Source organism: Myotis myotis, unplaced genomic scaffold (genome assembly GCF_014108235.1).
Source record: "Myotis myotis isolate mMyoMyo1 unplaced genomic scaffold, mMyoMyo1.p scaffold_m19_p_12, whole genome shotgun sequence".
Taxonomy (NCBI): Eukaryota; Metazoa; Chordata; class Mammalia; order Chiroptera; family Vespertilionidae; genus Myotis; species Myotis myotis.
Window position 1 is genome coordinate 1,238,799 of NW_023416316.1, and position 18,265 is coordinate 1,257,063.

The 18,265-nt window shown below is 64.3% G+C and overlaps 2 protein-coding genes across 14 annotated transcripts in view; one reads left to right on the forward strand and one right to left on the reverse strand.

Moving 5' to 3' along the window:
* The window catches only part of TSC1 (TSC complex subunit 1), a 38,021-nt gene extending 29,485 nt beyond the window's left edge, over positions 1 to 8,536 (forward strand). For 10 of the 13 annotated variants that reach the window (XM_036329253.1, XM_036329247.1, XM_036329252.1 and 7 more), the window contains 5 exons: positions 54 to 164; positions 750 to 872; positions 1,832 to 2,019; positions 2,095 to 2,256; positions 2,594 to 7,110. In XM_036329253.1, the coding sequence (XP_036185146.1) occupies positions 54 to 164; positions 750 to 872; positions 1,832 to 2,019; positions 2,095 to 2,256; positions 2,594 to 3,113 (1,104 nt within the window). In that variant the 3' untranslated portion in view covers positions 3,114 to 7,110. Of the gene's footprint in view, positions 1 to 53; positions 165 to 749; positions 873 to 1,831; positions 2,020 to 2,094; positions 2,257 to 2,593; positions 7,111 to 8,518 lie in introns of those variants that run through there. The other 3 variants (XR_004971103.1, XR_004971101.1, XR_004971102.1) reach the window with 3 other exon arrangements.
* An 878-nt stretch (positions 8,537 to 9,414) lies between these two features.
* On the reverse strand, positions 9,415 to 17,629 carry SPACA9 (sperm acrosome associated 9). The gene is made up of 4 exons (XM_036331510.1): positions 17,541 to 17,629; positions 13,725 to 13,901; positions 10,400 to 10,602; positions 9,415 to 9,898 (listed from the first exon to the last, which is right to left on the reverse strand). Exons 2-4 carry the CDS (start codon positions 13,866 to 13,868, stop codon positions 9,562 to 9,564), a joined length of 684 nt encoding a protein of 227 aa, XP_036187403.1. The 5' UTR covers positions 13,869 to 13,901; positions 17,541 to 17,629; the 3' UTR covers positions 9,415 to 9,561.
* Between the last annotated feature and the right edge of the window lie 636 nt (positions 17,630 to 18,265).

An 18,265-nucleotide genomic window follows, 5' to 3' on the forward strand; every position in this document is an offset into this window, starting at 1 on the left:
CTCTCAGGGGCAGGCCCGCTGGCGCTCTGAGCCATGGGCATCTCCCCGTACAGACGAAGCTGGAGGACTGCAGGAACATGGTGGCGGAGCTGCGCCTGGAGCTGAAGAAGGCCAACAGCAAGGTGTGCCACACGGAGCTGCTGCTCAGCCAGGTGTCTCAGAAGGTGAGAGGGCGAGTGGGCCGGCCCCGCCACTGGCCTTCCTCCTCCAGAGGGGCCCCGCAGGGAGCTGTGAGTTGTGTTGCTTGTGAGTCCGGGAGGGGCCCAGCAGGGAGCGCGCCTGTCCCTTCTGCTCAGGGGACAGTGGGTCAGGGGCTGGGTGCTGTTGAACACCCTGTGAGTGTCCCAGGAAGTCTCTCCACACCCTATTCGCATAAATGGGCCAAGTTTGTTCAGAGTTTTGAGCTGTGACTCTCTGAGGTTCACGGCGCTGCTAGAAATCAGGAATGGCGAGTCTTCCCGGGACCGAATGCCCTGCTGCGGACCTGCACACCCCTCTCCCAGCGTCCTGTGGTGGCCACCTCGGTGTGGACGTTGGCACTTCTTCCTTTTTGCCGGCTCCATTTAAAGTGCATTTTTGTCCATTTCATCGCCCCTGGATGCCCCCTCCACACCAGTGGAGGGTTAGGGAATTGAAACCACGGAGTTGTGGATTCTGCCCTGTCACTGCAGTGGTGAGCTGCTGCTCCCCCAGTGCCGCTGCCAGCTGTGCGCTGTGGGTCTTTCACCGCCTGTTCTGTGTTTGGTCAGCTCTCCAACAGCGAGTCGGTCCAGCAGCAGATGGAGTTCCTCAACAGGCAGCTGCTGGTGCTCGGGGAGGTCAATGAGCTGTACTTGGAGCAGCTGCAGAACAAGCACTCGGACACCACCAAGGTGGGCCGGAGGGACGCGGGGCGGCGCGGGGCGGGGCGGGGGCAGGCCCTCACTGGTCACAGAGTGGCTTTGTGAATCGTTTCCCCAAATGGCGCTGCGGTCCTGGTGTCCGTCCCCACCCCTCCCTGGCCCGGCCACACAAGCACTTCTCAGCATGACGCATCACACGAGCCTGCTTCCCCGTTGGGTTACTTTGAGATTAAGTCAGGTGTCCGTGCAAGCTCCTGATGGTAGTGGGTACCGAGCAGGTGATGGATGTTTCTCTTCTCTCACCCAGGCCCCTGTCCTGGAGGGAGGGGCGGGCGGGGCGGGGGAAGCCGGGTCTGTGTAACGGAGCGCTCAGGACCCAGAGTGCGGACTGCTGTGCGTGTTCTCCTTCCTTTTATTGCTGAGTTCAGTCTCAGCAGGTGGCGGCTCAGGCCTGGCGGCGAGGCCAGCGGCAGGCTGGCCTTACTAATTAGTGCCTCGCCAGTGGTGGTGGGACAGTCTCGCGCCTGAGTAAACAGGCCGGGGTGATGTTAGTGAGCGAGCTGGGAGTGGGGCTTGACAGTACACACTCAGGGGTTTCCTGTCGCCCGTCTCCATCACACACGTTCCCACCGCTGCGCTCTGAGCCGCTCAGACCCAGAGGCTGGTCTTTAGCCCGGGGCTGCTCCCGAGCCCGCAGCCCGCAGCCCGCAGCCCGCAGGTACCAGGCTCCTTCAGAGGGAAGGTCATGCGGGAGGTCATCTAGAAACTGGCTCCCGCTTACTGGGAAGTATCATGGCTTTGGGAAAAGAAAGGGGAACCTGCAGGATAAGAAAAGCTCTGAAGAGTGTACTCAGAGGCCCCTGCCAGGTCCGGGGGAAGGGCAGAGGGAGCGGCCCCGAGGCGCTGCCTGCGGGGCGAGCACTGTGCGCCCTCAGTGCTCCTGCGGTGGCTGCGCCAGGCGGCCGCGTGGTGACCGGCCCCTCTCCCAGGAAGTGGAGGTGATGAAGGCTGCGTATCGGAAGGAGCTGGAGAAGCACAGGAGCCACGCGCTCCAGCAGAGCCAGCGGCTCGACACCTCCCAGAGGCGGGTTTTGGAGCTGGAAGCTCAGTTGGCCAAGAAAGACCACCTTCTCGTGGAGCAGAAGAAGTACTTGGAGGACGTCAAACTCCAGGCCAGGTAGCTCCGCGGGGGACGGGAGGGGTCGCGGGCGCGCGAGTGGCTGGGTTCCCACGTGGCCGCTTTGTCTTTCAGAGGCCAGCTGCAGGCCGCGGAGAGCAGGTATGAGGCTCAGAAACGGATCACCCAGGTGTTTGAGCTGGAGGTCTTAGACTTGTACGGCAGGCTGGGGAAGGATGGCCTCCTGAAAAAACTTGAAGTTGAGAAAACAGAAGCAGCAGAAGCAGCAGAAGAAAGGTAGGCGCAGGGGCTGCGCGGCGAGCGTTGGCAGCGATTCCCGCACGTGGCACGTGCGTTCCAGAGACCCCGCTCCCTGTCCTCAGGACACCCTGCGGCCTCTCCCTGGCCCTCTCCTGGGCCCGCGTCGCTGACGCGCACAGGACGCGCCCAGGACGCGCCCATGCTTGAGGCTGCATCTAATGTGCCTGCTGTGGCCTGGGTGTCCCCAGTGAGAGCCGCGCTTGAGCCCGTATAAACGCCGAGCGATTGGCAGAGTTTGATGTCAGTGGGAGCCCCCACCTCCCAGACACGGACCCACAGTCACCAATGCTGTTCTCTCCCCGCTCCATTGCAGGCTGGACTGCTGCAACGACAGCTGCTCGGATCCTGTGAGGGGGCACAGCGACACGGTGTCTGGCCACAACGGGGAGACCAGGCCCCCCCGACCTGGCAGCACCCGGGGCAGTGGAGGCAGAGGCGGGGGCGGCAGCAGCAGCAGCAGCAGCAGCAGCCAGCTCTCCACACCCGAGAAGCCCCCGACCCAGAGGGCAGGCCCGTTCAGCAGCCGCTGGGAAACCGCCACGGGCGAGCCCTCCACCAGCATCCCCACGACGGTGGGCTCCCTTCCGAGTTCCAAAAGCTTCCTGGGCATGAAGGCACGAGAGCTGTTTCGGAACAAGAGCGAGAGCCAGTGCGACGAGGACGGGGTGACCATCAGCAGCCTTTCTGAGACGCTCAAGACGGGCGTGGACATGGGCATGGAGGCCAAGACCCCCCTGAGCCCCGACGGCCCACGCCCAGCGCCTCCCAGCCCGGACAGTGTCGGACAGCTCCGCATCATGGACTACAACGAGGCTCACCAGGAGCACAGCTAAGCTGGCGGCCAATCAGTGTTAACTCCTTAGATGTAGACAGAGGGCGGGTGTGTCCGAGGTGGCTGCTCCCAGGGCGTGAGAGGCCGGCTCAGGGCGGAAGTGGGATGGAGGCCTTTTGACAGCTGCCTGAATGCGGAACGGTTTTTGGATCTGGCGTTGAAATGCCCTTCCCTCCCGCCTCCCCCCTTGACCTCGCAGTGTGTACTAACCGAGGGCCAGTTTGCATTCCTCACCGCTTGGTTTTCTTCCTCCCCACAAGGTCGTGTCCTTTGAACCAGTGCAATATGAGGCCAAATCTCCAACACCACTCCTCCCTGAAGCCCGGAGAGCTGGGCCGCGCCGTTAGCCAGGGGGCAGGTGGCACCAGGGAACCTGCTGCTCGCCCTCGCCAGGTGGCAGGCAGTGTGTAAGCTGACGTCTTTTTTGCTGGTTTTGGTTCTGAAGTTCAGCATCTAAATCAGTGGGTTAAGAACAACGGTTCAGTCCCCTTCCGTCCTGGCGGTTCTGATAAGCTTCCTAGAAGGTTCTGTGTGAACAAAGGTTGGTTGGAAAGTCGGAGCTGGCGCTATGGGGACCGGGTGCCCTTTGGGACGCTCTGTCCCCTTCCCCACTACCTCTTATTTATTTGGTGTTTGCTTGAAAGCTGGTACTGGTCTGACCACGGCTGGTGTGGGCACGCCTGCTGTCTGCAGGCGGAAGGGTGGTGGGGAGGAGCCGCCCTCCAGACAGGGCTGTGCTGGCGGAGCCTGGTGGCAGTCCGTCCGTGTGTCCTGGCACCTGTGTCAGCTGCCCTGTGGCGCTGCAGCGGGACGGCTCTGATGGGCCCAGAGCTGCCCCTCAGCCCACGTGACCTTGTTTCTCAGGCTTCAGAGCTCCTCACTAAGTAGGTTCTAGGCCACCAAAAAGGTGACAGCTTTTACACCGGTTCAGGGACCCCGGCCGCCGTGTGCTCGGGGCAGGGGCACCGGCCAGAGCGCTGGCTGGCAGAGCAGAACTGGGCAGATGCGCCTGAAATAAACTCCGGAAGCCTGAGAATTCTTGCCTGGTGTCGAGTGGTGGGGGGTGGGGCTGGGAGGGGGGACGCACTGTTGCTTTCTGTGCCGGAGTCGCAGTCGGCCACAGGTGGGAAAGGCACCCCCACATGGAATGAGGAGTTCTGTCAGAGGGCGGTGGACGCCCTGGCTCCCTCCGCAAGGGGCTGGGCGGTGAGGCCTGCGTCCTGTGCTGTGAGCTGGCCTCTCGGGACAGGGTCTGTGGGCGTGACTGACTGGCCTCGGCCTGGCAGAGGCTGTCGGGCCCGGCGCCACCTGTTTATCTGGTGCCCCGAGGAAGCTGGACATCCAGGACATGCCAGTGCCTGGCTCAGCCTCTGAGGAGAGCAGAGCTGCAGGGTAGCTGGCCAATCCCAAGGCCCGTCCTGAATGCTTGTCCCGCCCACGCTCAGGAGGTGGGGACACCAGTCGCCTGTCACTGCATTTCTCCCACTGGCTGGCAGGGCTAGGAGCGCAGGGGAAGGAAGGAGAACAGTTCTAAAAGTGGCAGATTGTGAAGGGCAGGGAGGCGGGGGCAGCGTGGTGAAGGGGCTGAGGCTCCACGGAGGTCTCTGTGCCGCCCCTGGCATGACCCTCCCGCCCGGTGTCTGCCCAGCTTTACAGCCGCCCTGAGCCTAAGGAGCTGCGCTCCGACCCCTCGGTTGTGGGGGCCGTGGGTTTCATTCATCCGAGGCTCCGGGCTGAGGCCTGGAGTCACGTGGAAGTGACCCAGCCACAGAGCATAGGCTTTGGTGTTGCAGAGGCCTCCGTCGCCAGCTTTGTGGGGTTTGGAACGGATAAACCTGCAAGAGGCAGCAGGCGGCCTGACGCCGAGCATCCTCCAGGGGGGAGGCCAGCCTCAGGCAGCCCTGGGGATGGGTGCCGGGCAGAGCCTGGGCCGACGGTGCTGTGGCGTCCCGGGCTGGCTGGGCGGCCTCCGTCCCGTCACCGGACACGCTGCCTGAGCTCTGTCATGTCCTGGTCCCCCCGACACTGGCCCGGCGGCATAGGCCTGAGGGGACCGCACTACAGGATCCCTGGGGAGTCGGGGAGACAGCAGCATGGTCTCCGCGGGCAGTCACCCCTGAATCCGCGGCAGGTCACTTAGCACAGGCCCTGTGACAGACGCGAAGCTATGGGCTTAAAGGCTTTGACAAGGTCCTGCCGACACGCAGGAACACTTACTGTGGGGTGGGAAGCAGCGCTGGCGTGAGGGGAAGCTGCCCGAGTGCACAGGCAGGGGGGGGCCGTGCCTGGCGGAGAGGTCTTAGGCTTCTCCTTGGAGACGGGGCCAGCTTTGTGAGGCGGTGGGTGGACGTGGCCTCCCTGGGCCTGTCAGCATTTTTCAGGAGAGAAAACTGCCAGACCTTTGGGAATAAGCTGCTGACGGTCCTTGCTAGGCTGAGAGTGGACAGAGCGATAGGTGAGCTGCTCTGTGAGCCGGAATATGTGTAGGCCTTCGGGGGAAATGGTCGTTGGAAGGTGAGCTGTTACGGTCCAGGGCCAGGTCCCAGGAGCCACTGACAGCGGGGCAGCAGCCACAGCTCCACGCCCAGCCGGCCCGTTGGCAGCAGCACGGGCTCCTGGCGTTGCTGTCAAGAAAGATGGCGCCGCTGTGTAGGCCAGGGGTGGCATGCTGGTGGCGAGGAGAGGGTGTGAGCGGGGCGGAGACGCTGACAGACACGCTCTGACTGCCCAGGGCAAGTGCACCAAACACCGGAGCAGGCCGCTGGCAGGAAATACCGTAGAACCAACGAAAGAAGGTGCTGCCCCGTTTTCCGAGTGCAAGCGCTGGGAGGGGGGAGTGTGGCCGGTTTAAGGAGGGTTGGAGGCCGTGCAGGTGGCGGGCCACCGCCTTGTGTACAGACGGGGTCCCTGGAGCAGCTCAGCCCCACCCAGGAGTGTGTCTCCTGTGGGGGGAGCAGCTGACCCAGCTCAGGTCTCTGCTGCAGTTCCACTCCTTGCGGCACGTGCTTGAGAACCGACCGCAGTGAGCATTGGTCGGTGAATCCGGCCTGAGGAGGTGTGTGTGCATGTTTACATTCAGAGTTAGAGACCCCGTCCTCCCCCTCTACCCCCCCCCCCCCCCCGCCCCGGAACTGATTGCCCTCCATTAAGCTTTTCTCCAGCGTGAAGGAACCTGAGGTCCGGGCCTGGCCCCAGCTGCTGCTGTGACCCTTGTCCCCAGGTGGTTCCTGTCTCCACCATGACTCGAATGTGCCAGGGAGAGCGTGTTTCCGCCCTTTCCATGCCATCTGCAGTCCTTACCACTCGCCCGAGAGAGAGTGGTTGGAGGGACACAGGACACCTGCCTGGGACAGTCAAGTACCTGCGCCCACAACTGCTTCGGCCTTGAAAGGAGTTGATGAAGGCAGAGGCGCGTTCTCCCCTTCCCCTCCTCTCCCTCCCCTTGCTCCCCTCTGCTCCCCTCTCCCAGGGCCACAAAAATGTCCCTGCTCTGGCCCACGGGCAGCTGGCCCGTTGGGAGGGTCTCCCAGGGACGCCCTGAGAGTCTGCAGCGGGCTCTCTGGCTCAGGAGGCAGCCGGGCATGTGGCTCTAGGAAGGCCCAGGGATCGCTTCTGAGATGCCGTGGACCGCAGACACCTACGGAGGAGCAGACTGGCCGACCAGACCGCGTTCTGTAGCTCAGTCCTGATCCAGCGTGTGCGGCTGGCCTCCAGGGAGGAAGAAGGGTCTCGTCACTGCAAGTGGGGTTTTTAAACTGACTGCTTTTAGTTACATTTTAAAAGTCATCTCTTGTCAAAGGGGTTAAACCTTCCCGCCTCGAGTAAAAGCATGTCACACAATCCGCATCTGACGCCGTCCACGTGAACTGCAGGAGCTGGAACGGGGCAGCGAGTGGGACTGGGATCCAAAGGGTTTGCTGTCCTCAGGATGTTCTCAGACGTCAAGGCAGTTGCTTGTGTTTAACTGTGAACAAATAAAACTTTATCGTTTTGCACTACGCTGTGCTGCTGTGGAGTGACGCGGCCTCGGGGACTTGTCCAGATGTGAACCTCAGGGTCTGGGTGGCGGTTACCCCGCAGTGGGGAGGAGGGTGCTGACAAGGTCCAGAGCTGACTTCAGTCTCTGTAAGATCCTTTTGTTCTGGCAAAAACAGCTACAAATCTTCAAAACCATCTGCCTCCAATTCAGGCCCTTTCCCCAGAGTGGCCTGCGGGTGTGTGTGGGGGGGGTGTGACCTGAGCCATGGCTACCAGGAAACTCACCAGCAGGCGTCCTGCTGGGCAGCACTGGGTGCAGCCTGGAGTGTCCAGGTGGGGCACACTGGCATCCCTACCGGTTGGCTGGCACAGTGGGCTTAACGCAGCCCTTTGTGGAGTCCAGTGACACTGAACCTATCCAGCTGGCCTGCCACACCCACCCTGTACTAGGGGTATGGGGGGAGGCGGACCCTGTACTGGGGGTGTGGGGGGAGGCAGATCCCTGTACTGGGGGTGTGGAGGGAGGCAGATCCCTGTACTGGGGGTGTGGAGGGAGGCAGACCTTGTACCTGGGGGTGTGGGGGGAGGCGGACCCTGTACTGGGGGTGTGGGGGGAGGCGGACCCTGTACTGGGGGTGTGGGGGGAGGCGGACCCTGTACTGGGGGTGTGGGGGGAGGCGGACCCTGTACTGGGGGTGTGGGGGGAGGCGGACCGTGTACTGGGGGTGTGGGGGGAGGCGGACCCTGTACTGGGGGTGTGGGGGGAGGCGGACCGTGTACTGGGGGTGTGGGGGGAGGCGGACCGTGTACTGGGGGTGTGGGGGGAGGCGGACCCTGTACTGGGGGTGTGGGGGGAGGCGGACCCTGTACTGGGGGTGTGGGGGGAGGCGGACCCTGTACTGGGGGTGTGGGGGGAGGCGGACCCTGTACTGGGGGTGTGGGGGGAGGCGGACCCTGTACTGGGGGTGTGGGGGGAGGCGGACCCTGTACTGGGGGTGTGGGGGGAGGCGGACCCTGTACTGGGGGTGTGGGGGGAGGTGGGTCCTGTGCCTGGGGATTCGGGGGGAGGCGGAAACTGCCTATAAACCTGGTTAGATTGGCCCTGGCCTTAGCATCTCTCACTGGGATGATCTGGGACAGGACCAGGGAAGCCCGTCTGAGGTGCGTGCCTCCACCTGCTGCCCCTGGAAAGGGCTGCTCTGAGTTCTAAGGGTGGAAGCAGCGCCCTTGAGACGAGACTTGGGCGGTAGCTTTGCATTTTGTCTGGCGAGCAGGGGCGTCCTTGCCGGAGGCGGGTCTCTAGCACAGGGCGGCCGCCGGCCCCTGCGTCTCCGGCCACCTGCTCCGTCCGGTGGCCGCTCTGCGAGCGGTTTCGCTGGTGAGGCCACTGCCCAGAGTGCCTTTCAGGATAAAGGCGGTTTCCTTTAGGGGCAAACCCAGGAGACGAGCCAGGCACACGGAGGAGGAACACGTTTATTCTTGCCAGCAGCCCCAGGAAGCAAGAGCACAGAAGCTAAGTGGCCCCCTGCGGAGGAAAGGCCGCGGTCAGGTAGGCCTGTGGCCAGCTCGGCCTCGCTCAGGTGAGGACCAGGCACCGTCCTGCCGCAGCCAGGTCAGGGTCCCCCCCGCCCCCGCCCCCGCTCCCAGGGAGGGGGGAAGGCGGGCTCGTTCCCTCTGCGCTGTGGTCCAGAGGCCGGTGGCACTGCGGATGCTCAGTGTGCCACCCACAGCCGCCTGGGTGGTGGGACAGCCCTGTCTCGCCGGGAGCTGCGCCTGCCTAGTGCTCCTCAGCCGAGAGCTGGACCTGCAGCCCGGGGGCTGGCCGAGGGAGTGCGGGCAGCCAGAGCCCTGGCTGTTCCCTGGCCTCCCCGGGACCCCCCACCCCCACCCACCACTCCAAGTGGGGCTCCTCTTCAGGGCACAGAGCTTGTCGTCCAAGGAGGGAAAGTTAGAAGTGAAGGCAAGGGAGGGGCAAGGGTCTCAATCACACAGGTGTCCCCCCGAATGTATACACACTGAATAATTATTCATTCCAGTGGCTTAAATCTGATAAGAAAGAAACCTCCATTGAGCCATCAGCTGGTAAATGTGTATGCAGCCCGTTCAGTGTGGCTCAGTGGTTGAGCGTCGACCTATGAACCAGGAGGTTCAATCCCGGTCAAAGGCACACGCCTGGGTTGCGGGCTCGATCTCCAGCGGGGGGCGTGCAGGAGGCAGCCGATCAATGATTCTCTCTCATCATTGATGTTTCTCTCTCTCCCTCTCCTTTATCTGAAATCAATAAAAAACATATATTTGTTTTAAAGTGTGTATACAGTTTTGGAGACACCCGCTATAATGGGCAGCCCCGTGGGGTTAATGAGTGGCAGGGACTGTGAGTGCTGTGACAATGGATCGACCACTCGGGACTGTGAGTTCAGTGACGGCACCCCTTGGCTGGGGTGGGGCTGGGCGAGGTCATTGGCTCTGGGTTACAGTTTCCCACCAGGGGGTCTCCAGGGGGGTTTTGAACATCCTTGGTCTATCCCCCCGGGTTTGAGGCTGCCTTTTGTAAGCTGCCTACTGGGGTGTTTTGTAACGCGGGCCCGGGAGCTCGTGGCCTGGGCAGAAGGCACAGGGGCCGCAGGGCGCCCCGGCGTGGGCGTGTCGGGCCCACTCACGTGCTGCAGCGCTTTGCGGGGCAGCTTCTCCGAGTGGGCGATCCATTCTTTCATCAGGTCCAGGATGATGGGGATGAGGCTGACCACGCCCCCGTAGTGGTTCCTGGCCTCGTCACAGCTCAGGTGGTTCACCACGTCATGGGGGTACCTGCCGGGCCAAGGGGGCCCGTGAGCCCCCGCTGCGGGGACTCCCCGCCCGGTGGCGAGCGCCTGCCTGCCCGCGGGCAGGGTGTTCGAGCCTGACCTCCCTCCGCATCGCCTGGGGAGGTGTTAGTCCTGTGCAGGCACCGGGTGGGACTCCCTGTTCCCCGGGCGCTGTGGGTCAGCAGGTTTGGGGACCCGGAGCCCCAGGTAGTCCTGATGCGAAGGAGTTACTAGGACCTGGACGAGGGGCTGTGGAACCTGCTCTGATAGCTGCAAACTACACTGTGTCCCCTGCAGCCTCCTGTCCGCGCCTCTCGGCAGCTCCCTGAGGATTCGGGGCTCTGGGCCGTGGTTCCGGGGCTCAGAATGAGGGCCTCGAATTCCCACCGGCTTCACCCATTCAGACTCAGCTCCCTCTCTACAGAGGACCCCCTCCCCCCGTCCCTGCCTGCCCCCTGCCCGCAGGAGCACGCCCGGCCTCAGAACCAGGGCCTGAGGGACCTACTTGGCTCTCAGGCTGCTCAGGTCATTGCTTTGGCTCACGAAGGTCTTGCATTTGTCCAGGAAGCTATTGGTGATCGGGGTGCCTGGGTGCAGGGTCTCGAAGCGCTGGCAGAGCCTGCTCAGCTCCGTGCAGATGTCCAGGAACATGAGCAGGATGCGGCGGTCTGTGGAGTTGGTGCAGTAGTGCTCCGTGTAGCTCTGCACCTGCAGGGCAGCGCGTGAGCGAGGGCGGGCAGGAGCCTGAGCCCAGCTGCAGGGGAGCGAGGGCGGGCAGGAGCCTGAGCCCGGGCTGCAGGGGAGCGAGGGCGGGCAGGAGCCTGAGCCCGGGCTGCAGGGGAGCGAGGGCGGGCAGGGGCCCGGCTGCTGCTTTTATGGGACAAGCATCCAGCAGCCCCTCGGGCTCTCCCTGCTCCCAGAGCCGCGGGGTCAGGGCCCCAGCACCGGCAGCCTGTGTGCAGCCCCGGTTTCCTCCTCACCTAACCCCACACCTGGGCAGCTTTTAAATCCTCACTGAACAGCTGAGTGGTGGAGGCTCTGAGAGCAGAGGGAGGTGCCCGCACCAGGGCTCTGAGCCCGGCCTCACCAGCCCCGTGACCTAAGCCGACGCCCAAACCCGAGGGCTGGTCCCGGCTTCTCACGCCACAGTCCCACTCGGGGCTGCTGGGCGGGCACCCAACTGACACCCTTTGCAGGTCTGTCCTGTGTCCAAGGCAGAGGGAGGAGCCGTCAGTCAGAGGAGCTGGGAGGTGAGCCACCCACGGGAGAAAGCTGGCCACCTCCCCACGGACAGGCCCCGCCAGGGGGCAGCACTTCAACCCCAAGCCCAGATGGACTGCGCCGCCGCGGACTAGAGCACCCCCCCAACGCGGGAGAGGAGCCGGCTCCATCCAGGTGGGACTCCCCACCCAGTTCTCCTCAAATGGTTCCCCCACTCGCCACGACCCCGGGGAAGGGGCATCCCCACCGCCCAGCACCCACAGTTCTCGGTCTAGACCCGCTTTCCTGTTGTTGTTCGAGGGGGTCTTCCTAAGTGTGGTAGCTTTGCAGGACGGCACAGGCTTTGCTCCCACAGCCCAGGTCCACGCACCTGCCCCACACCTGCCCCGCACCTGCCCCACACCTGCTGCAACTGCTGCACCTGTCCCGCACCTGCCGCACCTGCTGCACCTGCCCCACACCTGCTGCACCTGCCCCGCACCGGCTGCAACTGCTGCACCTGCCCCGCACCTGCTGCACCTGCCCCGCACCTGCTGCACCTGCCCCGCACCGGCTGCAACTGCTGCACCTGCCCCGCACCGGCTGCAACTGCTGCACCTGCCCCGCACCTGCTGCACCTGCCCCACACCTGCTGCAACTGCCCCGCACCTGCTGCACCTGCCCCGCACCTGCTGCACCTGCCCCACACCTGCTGCAACTGCCCCGCACCTGCTGCACCTGCCCCGCACCTGCTGCAACTGCTGCACCTGCCCCGCACCTGCTGCAACTGCTGCACCTGCCCCACACCTGCTGCACCTGCCCCACACCTGCTGCACCTGCCCCGCACCTGCTGCACCTGCCCCGCACCTGCTGCAACTGCTGCACCTGCCCCGCACCTGCTGCAACTGCTGCACCTGCCCCGCACCTGCTGCACATGCCCCACACCTGCTGCACCTGCCCCGCACCTGCCCCACACCTGCTGCAACTGCTGCACCTGCCCCGCACCTGCCCCACACCTGCTGCAACTGCTGCACCTGCCCCGCACCTGCTGCAACTGCTGCACCTGCCCCGCACCTGCTGCACCTGCCCCACACCTGCTGCACCTGCCCCGCACCTGCCCCACACCTGCTGCAACTGCTGCACCTGCCCCGCACCTGCCCCACACCTGCTGCAACTGCTGCATCTGCCCCGCACCTGCTGCACCTGCCCCACACCTGCTGCAACTGCTGTACCTGCCCCGCACCTGCTGCACCTGCCCCACACCTGCTGCAACTGCTGCACCTGCCCCGCACCTGCCCCACACCTGCTGCAACTGCTGCACCTGCCCCGCACCTGCTGCACCTGCCCCACACCTGCTGCAACTGCTGCACCTGCCCCGCACCTGCCCCACACCTGCTGCAACTGCTGCACCTGCCCCACACCTGCCCCGCACCTGCCCCACACCTGCCCCAGAGCGGTGGGTGGTGGGCCGTGGGAACCTGGGCTGTGCTGTAACCACAGAGCAGTGTCACCGGCTGCCTGCTGTGTGTGGGTGTGGAAGGCAGGGTGAGGGTGAGGAGCCCACATGTCAGGTGGAGGGTCAGATTGTGGGGCCACTTTTACCAAAAGCCTCCGCTGAGCGCCAGCCCAGGGGGGTCTCAGGTGCTGCTCCGCTGACGGAAGCCTGCCCGGTGCCGGGATGCGGGCCTCTGAGGGATGGGCCGGAAGGACGTGGGGACAGGCGGGGTCTCGGAGGCACCCAGGCCTGGCTCGGCGTTACGGGTGGGTGTGTCTAGGCCAGGGGTGGGGACCTTTGTCCTGCCACATGATCAATGTGAGCTGCTCTGTTTGGTCAAACAGTTCATTAACTCACCCTCATGCCTGGGCCGGGCCAGACCAAAGGATGTCTCAGGCCCCTACGGCCAGTGGGCCCGATGGTCCCCACCCCTGGTCTCGGTCACGTGTGTGTTCATTTTCCGTAGGGTTACTTTTTTCAAGTTAAAGAACCGGGAGAAATATTTACAAAAATTAGGGGAAAAACTGTCTTAAGGGGTACTGCCAGTAGGGGGTGCTGTTCTCCATGGGGGGAGGGGGAGGATGGGATGGAGGGTCTGGGTGTGTGTTCCTGACACTGAGGCTCAAGCCATAACTTCCCAGCAGCTCACTGGTGCTGAGGCCCCGAGTCCCGCTGGTCCACGCACACAGGGAGACACGGGTTACATGAAAACGCGCTGTGCTCGGACCCAGTGGAGCCGGCAGCTGGACCCTCCGTGTCTGCCCCTCAGTACATGCCGTCCAGCCCGGGCCTCAGACGCCCGGACACAGGCTGGGTGTGTTCCGGGGGCCATCTCATGACGTCCGCAGAAACGGAGGCACAGAGAGGCCCCTGGTCACAGAGGAGGCCTGGGCAGAGCGGGGACGAAGCCCTGGTTGCCTTGAGCCCGCCTTTGTACCCACTTGTTCCAGTCGCCCTACCCCTGAGGCGCGTCCCCCCAGCCAGGATCCCAGGCCTGATGCTGGCATGAGCTTCCCCTCTCTCGGCCTCGGTGCTTCTCATGGTTCCAGCGAGGGCCGGCCCGGTGCTGCCCAGGAATCTCTGGGCCGGGCAGGTGCCCGGGTCCCAGCCCGCCCCGCCCCGCCCCTGGGGCCACCTGCTCGATGCTGGTGATGGGCTTGATCTTGTCGTGGGCGTTCTCCCGGCAGTGCTCCAGCGCCGCCACGAAGGTGAACTGCTGCTGCTGGAACAGCTTGTACTTCTGCTCGATGCTCCGCAGCGATTCCTTCGCCTCGTTCATGGTCCTCCGGGGGCTCCCTTCAGGCCCGGGAGTCTGGGAGGGAGAGCGAGCGCTGAGGGCCGGGCTGCAGGTGCAGGCCCTCCGGGGGAGCACTCCCGGGGCTCCCGCATCCTGGGGGGCAGGGGCTGCTGCAACCCCCTTTTTGCAAGAAGGGAGTGAGCCCCTCCCATCCAGCCCCCCCACCCCCCACGAGAGAGAGCTGAGCCCGACCCACGTGCGTGTATCTCGCAAGGACACATTCTTTGCCATGAAGTGTGACTTTCTTCCCTCCCTGTGGGCGAGAACGTCTCCAGCCCTCAGTCTCTCCGGACTGAGTTTCACGCACAGACATACACATGCGGGCACGCACGCACACTCACGCACACACACAAACATACCCGCACACGCACACACGCTCAGCCTCCAGTGCCTCCCCGTGGTGTCAGCAAAAGCTGGGACCAGGGCATGTGCCCCAGCGTGAGACATCTGAGCCCATCAGCTTGGACCGGGCTGTTTGCGTTGGGCCAGGCAGGGAGGGGCCAGCCCTGGCTGAGACTCCCCAGCTCTGGGCTTGGGGCAGGGCCCTGCCCTCCCTGCTGGCCCCTCCTCCCTGCCTCCCCCCATTGGGAGGGGGATGGGAGGGGGATGCTCGCTGGGTGCCTAGGTCCCTCGCTCAGGCCAGGCGTCCGCAGCTCCCCCACAATCTGCTCTGGGAGCAGAAAGGCTGTGGTGGGCTCTGCCCCCCGTGACATCATCATTTTGCTGAGCACACGCCACATGCTCCAGCTCACAGACCTGTGGGATGTCAGAGTCGGAAGGGGCCTCAGCAGATCAACTCCCCTTACTTCCGGGGGTGGGGGGATACTGACACCCAGGATGTCACAGCAAACTTGCTCCACAGACCCCCGCCCCCTCCCCCCTCCCCAGGCTCCAGGCTGCCTGAGGGCTGAGCAGCATCCTTGAAGCTGCCACGGCCTCTGGGGCACCAGCACACCTGGAGCCCAGGCCTGCACACGCCCCAGGTGAGCAGGGTCAGGAAGCTGGGCCGGAGGGCAGTTCCCAGTGAGAAGTTACAGGGAAGGACGGGACCAGGAGGACCCATTCCAGGCTTCCTGGCAGGTCCCAGGAGAGGCGTGAGAGCAGGTTGGAGCTGGGGGTGGGGGGGCATTATTGCTGGGTGTCCCTCAGCACCTGAGCCCAGGGCAGGGCTGGCGCCAGAGAGGGCATCTCTGTGGCAAGAGGAGATGGCGTCCTGATGAAAGGAAATGCAAGAACGGACAGAAGATGGCCTCTGTCCGGGATGGTGGGGCCTCTGTCCAGGACGGTGGGGGCCTCTGTCGGGAGGGTAGGGGCCTCTGCTGGGAGGGTGGGGGCAGTGAACCAGAGAACGGGAGGACAGGGAGGCAGCCAAGCCCTGGGCAGGAGCTGGACCGCAGCCAGGCCGCCATCAAGGAGCCGCGCTAGAGGGGGCCCTGACAATGGTGCCCGTAAACCCGAGGGGGTCCCTGAAAGTATAAGGGGGCGCACTTCAGCGGCAGCGGCTGAGTCTGTCCTGGGAGCCATAGCGCCTGTGTTTGCCAACAGAGCCGCGCAGCTCGCTGGGGACCGGCGGGCCCAGGGCCAGGCCACCTCCTCCCCACCCAGCACTGCCCCATCTGAGCCGGCACAGGTGGGGAGCTGACGGTGGGGGTGCAGTGGGGGCCCCCTGTGTGCTGACCACCTGCCGCATCCCGCCCAGATATGGCCACCCCCACACCTGGAGGCAGCCCCGCGGGTCCCCCACCCCCCCCCTCCCCCGGCCTCAGGCTCACCAGGGCCTGGCCTAGTGCGAGGGGTGGGCAGGCGGGATCAGTGAGTGGGAGTGGCTTAGATCAGGACGCAGCTAAAGAGAAGGGGAAGCCGGGAGCAGGAGGGGTGGCAGGAACCAGGGGCTACCCCTCCTGCACAGGGGCGTGCGGGAGAGGAGCTGGGGCAGGGCAGGTGCCGGGCCCTTAAGCAGAGCCTGGATGGCTCGCCCCATCCTCCTAGGGCCGCAGGCTGCTTGGTGGGGCTCTAGAACCCTGGACGGGCCCAACCTCAAGTCCTCACCACGGCCCTGTGCACAGGGCCCCCAGTTATGCCCCCCGGCAGGTGATGAAGCTGAGGTCACGCCAGAACCCCCCCACGCCTCTGCCTGACCTTATAAAGTCTGGGCTCTTGAGTGTCTCCCTCCTTCCCTCTGAGACGGTCCATAGAGACAAACGTGCCCGACATGAGAGTGACTGTGGCAGGGGGTGCATGGGGTGCAATCAAGGGCCTGAAGTGCTGCCTGAGCCCTCCTGGGGGTCCTGCTTCCACTCCCATCGCTGTTCCCTGTTCCTCATTCCAAAGCAGTGAGGACTGGCACTGGGGGCCGCCCGGTGCGCCGGGCTCCCTGCCACTCCCCTGGGGCTGCCAAGTCCTCCAGGGATACAGCACTACCTCTGCTGGTGGTCCCCAGAGCCCCCGAGAGCAAAACTGACGGGGTTCTTGATCCTAGTGGCTGGTGACACGCACGCCCGGAATGCCGCGAGAGGAGCTGTAATAAGCTATCCAAAGTGATCGCCCTTGAACGGGAGTCGCTGCCGCCAAATTAGTTGGGATGAAAGGCACGGGGTGCAGACACTGCTCGGTCTCGGGGAGGCGGGAGGGAAAAGTGATCACCCAATAGGTTTCTGGCTTTAATTGATTTGTATTTTCCCAGGCTGCTAAGGAAGATTACATCGTGGTAGGAAAAGCGCCTGGGGCTTAAAATAAATGAGGAGGAAGGCGCGTCATTTCAGAAATGTCCAGGAAGCAAACCCAACCTCGGGTGCAAATTGCAGGCTTGGTTCTTGCACCTTTGTTCGGGGGCTGTCTTTGCCAATGGGTCTGACAAGCCCCCGAGGTTTGCACGCTTTGAGGAAGCCGTTCTGAGGGGGAGGGAGGAAGCGGGACTCAGCCCCGCACGGTTCTCTGGGCCGGTGACTGGTGGCAAAGGCTTCGGCTAGGAGCCAGGACACCTAGTTCCAGCCCTGGCTCTGCCCGTGATGAACAAGTGACCCTGGCCGACAATGGCCCCCTTCCTGGGCCTCAGTTTACCCAGCTATAAAGTGAGGGGATTCGGGCAGAGGCTCTGCAAGGAGCTTTTGGAGCCTAGTGATCAGTGGAAGGGGAAATGACTTGCCCCAAATCACACAGCCAGCGACTGCTCGCCATTCTCATCCTCCAAAGTCTCGTGTGCAAAATGGGAATGAAAGTCCCCATTCCTCAGGGTTGTGCAAAGATGAGATGAGATCATGCTAACAGTAGCCCCTGTGTAGTGTGCCCTGACCAGACGCCAGTCACTGCCTAACACTTCAGATATGTTAGCTCCTGGGGTCCTCCCAACACCCCCACTTCATCGGGAAGGAAAGCGAGGCCCGGGGCAGGCTCCCCAGCTGTAAGAGTGCCCGCGGGATTTGAACTCGGGGCAATCTGGACTGACTAGGCCACGCGCCCTCTCCACAATGAGCACACACCGCTGCAGAGCGCAGAAGGGCGGCAAGAGCTAGAGCCGCCCATTCAGGGCTGCGTCCCAAGCCTGCCGGTCCCGCCCCACTGGGATGGACGCGACCCCCACGGCGCCGCACCCCTTTCCCCTCCCCGGGCGGCGGGCCCCTGCACCCCGGCTCGCCCCCTCCCCAGTTTCCGAACCTGGGGCTGTAGCCTCTGCTTGTCTACAGCGGCCTTCACTCACAGAACGCCCCGAAGCTGCAGTGCCTCCGTGGGTGCCTGGGGCCCGGGAGAAGCGGGAGGCCAGTCGCAGGGCGTGGAGAGGGTCGTGGGGTGTAGGGTGGGGAGGGCGCAGTGAGAAGGGGCGGGGCCACGGCCAGATTGTTACCGCAGGTGCCTAGCAATCGGGTCACGTGGCCTCCCGCCCCGCCTCCGGAGGGGGTGGCGGGGCCTCCAGGGCTCAGAAGCTGCGAGTTGGGCGGAGGGTTTCCAGCGGGGCCCTTGCCCTCCAGTCGCCCCATGGATTCTCTTCCCTCTTCAAATCCCCTCCCCTAGCTCTGCTCTCCGTTTTAAAGATGGGGAAACTGAGGCCAGAGAGCCTAACGCCCGGGCCCGGGAGCGTAGGATCCGCTTTGGTTCATAATGTGCACAGACACAAAACCAGGCGGAGCGCACGGAGCTCACAACCAGGAACCAGAAGCAGGGTCCGCTTCTGCCGTCGGGGTGCGGTCCGGGTGCCAGCACAGGGGGTGCACCGGGCGCACCTCCGCTCCTCGGAGGCCACAGCGGAAGCGACCCGAGGGGCCCGCTGCGACGCGCAGAGGCGGGGACGCGGCCCGGCGGGGAAGCACCTGCCCTGGAGCGCGAGCCCAGCCCGCGGCGCGCGCCGATGACGTCCCGGCGTCCCTAGCGACGGCGGTCACTAG

Bases quoted from the DNA above. Each gene is read 5' to 3' on its own strand.
- SPACA9 (XM_036331510.1), bottom strand. From the start codon at position 13,868: ATGAACGAGGCGAAGGAATCGCTGCGGAGCATCGAGCAGAAGTACAAG. The intron at 10,603-13,724 runs GTGGCCCCAGGG...GCTGCCCTGCAG, and splicing joins CCATCACCAGCATCGAGCAG to GTGCAGAGCTACACGGAGCA. The intron at 9,899-10,399 runs GTAGGTCCCTCA...TTGGCCCGGCAG, and splicing joins CTGAGCAGCCTGAGAGCCAA to GTACCCCCATGACGTGGTGA.